The sequence below is a fragment of the Octopus sinensis genome, linkage group LG21 (assembly GCF_006345805.1).
Source record: "Octopus sinensis linkage group LG21, ASM634580v1, whole genome shotgun sequence".
Lineage (NCBI taxonomy): Eukaryota > Metazoa > Mollusca > Cephalopoda > Octopoda > Octopodidae > Octopus > Octopus sinensis.
This window is the reverse complement of record NC_043017.1, coordinates 6,513,845-6,521,344: the sequence shown is the minus strand read 5'-3', so window position 1 is coordinate 6,521,344 and position 7,500 is coordinate 6,513,845. Positions and strand designations below refer to the sequence as shown.

At 41.1% G+C, this 7,500-nt stretch overlaps 1 protein-coding gene across 1 annotated transcript in view; it reads left to right on the top strand.

Moving 5' to 3' along the window:
• LOC115222933 (probable L-cysteine desulfhydrase, chloroplastic) overlaps positions 1-7,500 on the top strand; it is a 33,751-nt gene that overhangs the window by 14,414 nt on the left and 11,837 nt on the right. Inside the window, exons 5-7 of the mRNA XM_029793332.2 lie at positions 1,926-2,042; positions 2,697-2,791; positions 3,774-3,895. Of these exons, the coding sequence (XP_029649192.1) occupies positions 1,926-2,042; positions 2,697-2,791; positions 3,774-3,895 (334 nt within the window). The remainder of the gene's footprint in view (positions 1-1,925; positions 2,043-2,696; positions 2,792-3,773; positions 3,896-7,500) is intronic.

Genomic DNA, 7,500 nt, shown 5'->3' with positions numbered 1-7,500 from the left:
GGGATGAGGTGATGCTATTAGTGATGATGCTGTTGGTGCTGTTAACGGTGGTGGTGGTGGTGGTGGCAGTGGTGGTGGTGGTGGCAGTGGTGGTGGTGTTGGTATTCTGGGTTGATAGTGGTGATATTGGTGGTGGTGGTGGTGATGGTGGCATACATATTGGCGATATTGATGGTGATGGTCGTGGTAGTATGCTGGGTCGTGGTGGTATGCTGGGTTGATGGTAGTGATGGGAGTAGTGGTGGTGGTGGTGTTGGTAGTGGTGTTGATAGCAGTGGTGGCATACTGCTCAACGGTTGTGATATTGGTGATGGTGGTGGTGGTGGTATTCTGGGTTGATGGTGGTGATATTGGTGGTTTGATGGCATAGATATCAGTGTTATTGATGGTGATGGTCATGGTGGTATGCTGGGTCGATGGTGGTGATGGGAGTAGTAGTGGTGGTGGTGTTGATGACAGTGGTGGTATGCTGGGTCAATGGTTGTGATATTGGTGGTGGCAGTGGTGGTGGTTTTGATGTTTGTATGGCTGTGTCACTAATGATGGTTGAAGTTGTGGTGTTCATGCTTTACAACAGTTGTTTATCAGACAGGCCACTTCTGTCTCCTTGCATGCTGTGACTCTATCAGTTTACTAACAATTTTAGTAATGGCAGTGATGTTGTGGCCTTAATGATGTTCCCTATAATGCTGTTCTCTATAAAACCACTTCTGGTTTATCATTGCAGGCTGTGACCCTCTGCTGATGTATAAACAATGTAGTGGTGGCAGTGATGTTGTGGCGTTCATGCTTTTCTCTATAAAACCATCTTTATATTATTGCGAGATGTGACCCAGTATTGATTCATTAGCAATGTTGCGATGGTTGTGATGTTGTGGTCTGCATGCTGTTCTCTATAAAACCATTTTGCATGGTGTGATCTTCTGCTGGTTTGTTAAGAATGTAGTGCTGGCAGTGATGTTGTGGCATTCATCTTGGCCCCTATAAAAACACCTCTGTATCATTGCACGCTGTGACTTTGTGTTGATGTACTAACAATATAGTTATGGCTGTGATGTTGTGGTTTTCATGCTGTTTTCTCTAAAACCACCTCTGTGTCATTACAGGCTATGATCCTGTATTGGTTTACTAACACCTAGCTCAAAAGCTGCCCTTTGTGCGGACTTTTAGGCTACCTTCTGTGGAGGGCTAATTGGCCCTGCAGCCCAAAACTAAAGAGAGCTAAATAGCATGACTACAATACGCCTATAATGACTGAATGCCTTGGTGGTGTTTGATCAGAGGTTAAGGACGGATGGGAATTAATACTGTAATGCAATCATTCTATTGTTCCAGTCCCAAGTTGAATTCCAACTGTTGGCCAATTTGTCCCAAAGTTCTTATCTCAATGTAAAATTAACGAAGTGAATATCATTTATCTCCCCACCTTGATCTCCAACGTCATCTGACAAACACCAACCAAGATGGCATGAATCAGCCAAGCTTTTACCTGCTAGAAATAGCAACCCAAATGCTTTTATGTCAGATCCCAATGCTGGAACTTCAAGAACCAAATGAAGGCCAGATTTTCAATCCCAGGATCATTCGATTCCAAAAAATGTATATTATGTCTATGTAGACTAAGATACAGGGGTCACAGACTGACAGAATTTCACTTTTTATTATAATAGATGTTGTTATGTCTGTGATGTTGTGGCGTTCATGCTGTTCTCTGTAAAACCACTTTTGTATCATTGCATACTGTAATGCTATGTCAACAATATACTTATGGTTGTGATGCTGTGGCTTTCATGCTGTTCTCTATAAAATCACCTTTCTATTATTACAGGCTATGATCCTGTATTTGTGTATTAACAATATAGTTATGGCTGTGATGTTGTGACATTTATGTTGTTCTCTCTAAAACCACCTCTGTCTCCTTGCAGGCTGTGACCCTACCGATCTTGTACTGGTCAGCAATGCAACAACTGCCACCAGCACTGTCGTTCGAGGGATTCCGTTCACTAAAGAAGACACCATATTCTTCTTGAACACAACATACGGTAAGTTGAGTGTGACATACTGCACTTGAGTTTAATGTATTGGAGTGGAACTGATAATCTGGGGTGAAGGTGACCAAGATGGAATTCTGTCTATGTTGGTAGTATTTCTTGTGAGTCTATATTAGGGTGAAGTTGAGAGTGTGTTCTAGCTGTTATTTCTAGCAGGAAGAATGACCATGTAGACCACCTATTTACAGTACAACTGTGGTTTATAGTAGCCACCTATTATGTCTTGTTGTGGTTGCCGAGGGGATAGTGGTGGTGATTGTAGAGGTTGTAGTGGTAGTGGTGGTTGTGGTGGTGTGTGTTGTGGTAGTAGTAGTGCTGTTTCCATCAGGAGTACTGTGGTGGTGGTTGTGGTGGTGGTTGTGGTGGTGGTGGTGGAAATGGTGATGGTGGGGGTGGCTCAGATGGTGCTGGTTCAGGTTGATAGTGGTGGCTGCTGTAGAGGTGCTGTTATTATTGGTAGTGGTGGTGGTGGTGGTTGTAGTGATGGTGGAATTAGTGGTAGTAATGGTGGTGGAGGTATTGTTGTTGTTGCTGTAGTTGCAGTTGGTGGTGGTGGTGGTGGTGGTGTTGGTATTGGCACTAGTGTTTGGTCACCCAATATCCACCCCATTCCTCATTATATTCTTTCTATATTGAAACCATCAGGTGCTGTGAAGAAACTGTTGAGAGAAGTTTCCAGACTGACTGGTGTCCATCTCCAGGAAGAAACTGTGGAACTCCCTCTCACTAACAGAAACCAGGTCATCTTATACCATATATTCTGCTCGACAGTGTTGTTATTGTTGTAGTTGTTATTGATGTTGTTGTTTTCATTATTATTGTTATCCGAGCTGTAGAATCATTATTATGCCTTGTGCCAAAATCTGAAACCATTATCATCATCATCATCATCATCATCATTATTAAGGCAGCGAGCTGGCAGAATCGTTAGCACAATGAGCGAAATGCTCAGCAGTATGTTGTCTGCCGCTATGTTCAGAGTTCAAATTCTGCTGTGGTCAACTTTGTCTTTCATCCTTTCGAGGTTGGTTAAATAAGTACCAGTTACGACTTAATCCCTTCCCCCAAATTTGGGGCCTTGTGCTTCCAGTAGAAAGAATCCTCCTCCTCCTCAAGGTGGTGAACTGGCAGAATTGTTAGCAACTGGATGAAATGCTTAGCGTATTTCACCTGTCACTACATTCTGAGTTCAAATTCCGCTGAGGTCAACTTTGCCTTTCACCCTTTTGAGGTCGATAAATTAAGTACCAGTTGAGCACCAGGACTCAATGTAATCAACTTAGCTCCTTTCCTGAAATTGTTGGCCTTCTACCAAAATTTGAAACTGTAGCAGAATTTGAAAGATGGAATGCTGCTAATTGTTTGCTCTGGCCTGCTAACGATTCTGTCTGCTCCCTGCTTTAAGCAACCATAATAATGGTTTCAAATTTTGGCACGAGGCCAGCAGTTCCAGGGTAGGGATTAAGTCGATTGCATCGACCCCAGTACACAACTGGTACTTACTTTATTGATCTTGAAAGGTCAGTGGAATTTGAACTCAGAACAGGTAGACGGATGGAATGCCACTAAGTGTTTTGTCCAGTTTGCTAACGATTCCGCCAGTTTGCCTCATTAAGCAACCACAATATTAATAACAACAACAACCACAGCAACAGCAACAAAACAATAACATAAACAACAGTTGGTGGTGTTTTGTCTTATTTTTTTTCTCTTTAATTCCAGATTATAGAATTGGTACAAGACAAACTGAAACCTGGGACTCGCCTGGCTATCTTTGACCACATAGCCAGTAACTTTGCCTTGACCATGCCAGTAAAGGAAATTATTGAGATTTGCCACCAGAGGTCAGTGTTTGGTCATTTTTTTCTTCTCAGCTGATATTGAAGCTTGACCATATTACATTGGATGTAGATTAAATTATAAGTGCGTGTGTGTGTGTGTCTGTGTGCATTTCTGTATGTGAATAGTGTATATGTGTTTGTATGGATGCATACACAAACATATACACACATATGAGGTGGTATCAAAAAGTTCCCTGACTAGTTCTGTAGTGCACCAACAGGTGGCAGCACACAAGTGAGTGCACAGTGAGAGCTAGCAGTGATCTTCATGATGCAGTGTGCTTGATTGACGTGTTTACTTTGCAAGTTGTGAAATTAATCTTTTTGTAACCATGTGTAGGCTGTCGTCTGTGATTTTGTCATGGACAGGAACAAAGAGCCAACATGAAATTTTGCATTTTTAAGTTGGGAAGTCTGCTACAGAGACATTGACCATGCTTCGGCAAGCTTACAGTGATGAAGCAGCAGTGGTCACAATGGAAGAGGCCGTCATCTCCATGACCGAAGAAGACTTGACAAAGCCCCAGCCCAATCAAGGCCATGTTCCTTACTCTTTACTCTTTTACTTGTTTCAGTCATTTGACTGCGGCCATGCTGGAGCACCGCCTTTAGTCGAGCAAATCGACCCCGGGACTTATTCTTTGTAAGCCCAGTACTTATTCTATCGGTCTCTTTTGCTGAACCGCTAAGTGACGGGGACGTAAACACACCAGCATCGGTTGTCAAGCAATGCTTGGGGGACAAACGCACACACACACATACACACATATATATATACATATATACGACAGGCTTCTTTCAGTTTCCGTCTACCAAATCCACTCACAAGGCATTGGTCGGCCCGGGGCTATAGCAGAAGACACTTGCCCAAGATGCCACGCAGTGGGACTGAACCTGGAACCATGTGGTTGGTTAGCAAGCTACTTACCACACAGCCACTCCTGCGCCTTGTTTTTTTTTTTGACATCCACATGGAGGATTTGTCCCCAAGGGCCAGACCATAAATCGAGAGTTCTGTTACAAAGTTTTCAAGCATTTGCAGGAGGGCATTCGGCAAAAGCGACCGGATCTGTGGATCATGAAGAATTGGATTCTTGGTGACAGCAATGCACCCCATCACTAAGCTCTCTTCATTCAATTCAATTCAATTCAATTTTTATTGGCTCAAAAAGCAAAAGCAATGCCATGTAGGGGGACAGGGAGTTATGTACAGGGAGGGTGGTCATTCAAAGTGTTCAGACCATTTCTGGTCAAGAGAGACTTTGAACCAAGCGGTCGTCGGCATCTTCACTATCTTGTCCGGCAGCTTATTCACTTCATTCATGAGTTTCTGGCCAAAAACAACATTGTATTGCTTCTGCACCCACCCCATTCGCCAGAAATAGCACCCATGGACTTCCATCTCTTCTCCAAGATGAAAAGACAGCGCAAAGGTCACCGTTTCAACACTGTTGTCAAAAGCCAGAACGAATTGCAGAAGGTCTTCGACTCGCTAACAGAAAATGACTTCCAGGTTGGATTCCAAAAGTGGCTGAAATGCTGGGACCAGTATATTTGCTGGGAACGCTGGGACTGGTATATTTGCTGGGAATGTTGGGATTGGTATATTTGCTGGGAATGCTGGGACCAGTATATTGCTGGGAATGCTGGGATTGGTATATTTGCTGGGAATGCTGGGACCAGTATATTGCTGGGATTGTTATATTCCATGAAATATCCATGCGTCCCACTAGTTTAGATTATCCTATTAAATGTAACATATTTATTCACGTTGTTTTGAATTTGCCCTGCATTATTTTGTAGCCTGAAGATTTTGATTATGCGACAGTATTTGTTTTGGACTAGAATTGTAATGTTGTTGTGAGAGGCTGGATTTGGCCAGTTTGAACATAAAAATGGGAAGAATATTTTGGCCTGACACGGCCAGTTTAAATGCTAAAGGGTGACGTATGAATCACACGATGGCATACATCTTGCTAGTGTATAAACCAGTGCTTTTCAAACTTTTTGCTGGAGCGGAACCCCAAGGAAACATTCCACTGGCTCAAGGAACCCCTGTGCAATAATTTAATAGTCTTATGCACACATATCTGCACAGGAGAATTAAAAATTACTGCCGATTTTAGCAGTTTTGTAACTTCTTGTGGAACCCCTGGACTGTACTGGCGGAACCCTAAGGTTCCGCGGAACACTGGTTGAAAACCACTGGTATAAACAGTGGTAGCACTGTGGTACCGATGAGTGTTTCCTAGCCTTGCTGTGCAGAGTTCAGTTCCTTTGATAGAAGAAGAAAATGATAAAACTACCATTGGCAGACCAGCAGACTGGTGAAGATTTTAGAATTTTTAATTCACTCAATACAAAAACATAACATATTGCATTCTACAAACCACATGAAAGCTTTTGCTTGAAGACAATTTAGACTAAGAAAATTAGATTTTTAAAAAATTAGATTTATATAATTACAGTTTATATAATTAGATGAAGAAAATTACATTTTGAAAAGAAACAAAATACATAGATTGAAGGGGGAAAAAATGTATAAAAGATTTAGAATGAAGAAATTTAGATGAAGAAAATTTGACAAAGAACATTTAGATGTATTAAATTATCTTGTCAAATTTTCACAATTTAAATGTTTTTTTCAGAACCCCGATCACAAATTTTCATTATTTCTTTGATAATTAGTATTTTATAGAAATATTTTTTCGCCAAATTACTTTTTTAAACTTTTCTGAAAAATTAATTTATTGCCATCCACAAACTATATGGTTCCTGGTTCAGTCCCACAGTGTAGCACTTCTGGCAAAGGTCTTCTACCTATTGTCTTGGGTCAGCCTAAGCCTTGTAAGTGGATTTGGTTAATAGAAACTGGAAGAAGCCCATTGTATATTTAAATGTATGTATGTATATATATATATATATAATCGAAATAAGTCAACAAGGACATCCAAGGTAGTGTAGTACAATCGTTTCATGCTACTTCATTTAATTAAACACTGTAAGCATTACATCAGTTTTAAAATGTAGACAATGTTCATTTTTATACTTATTCCATTTGCCATATATAGAATAATACAAACTCATATATACATATACATACATATATACGACAGGCTTCTTTCAGTTTCCATCTACCAAATCCACTCACAAGGTTTTGGTTGGCCTGAGGCTATAGTAGAAGACACTTGTCCAAGGTGCCACGCAGTGGGATTGAACCTGCGTGTGTGTCTGTGTCTGTGTCTGTGTCTGTTTGTCCCCCCCCACCATCGCTTGACAACCAATGTTAGTTTGTTTACATCCCTGTAACTTAGTGGTTTTGCAAAAGAAAATCAATGGGATAAGCCGTGGGCTTCTAAACAAGAAGTCCTGGGATCGATTTCTTTGAACAAAGTGGCCTTCAAGGCGGTGCACCAGCATGGCCACAGTCAAATGACGGAAACAAGCGAAAGAATAAAAAGATAAAATATAAAAAATACTGAGATTGATTTGTTTGACTAAAAAAAAAAAAAACCCTTCAAAGCAGTACTCCAGCTAGGCCACAGCTCAACAACTGAAACAGTGCAAGATAAAAGATAAATGACAAAAAATTAAAGATTATTCAAAAC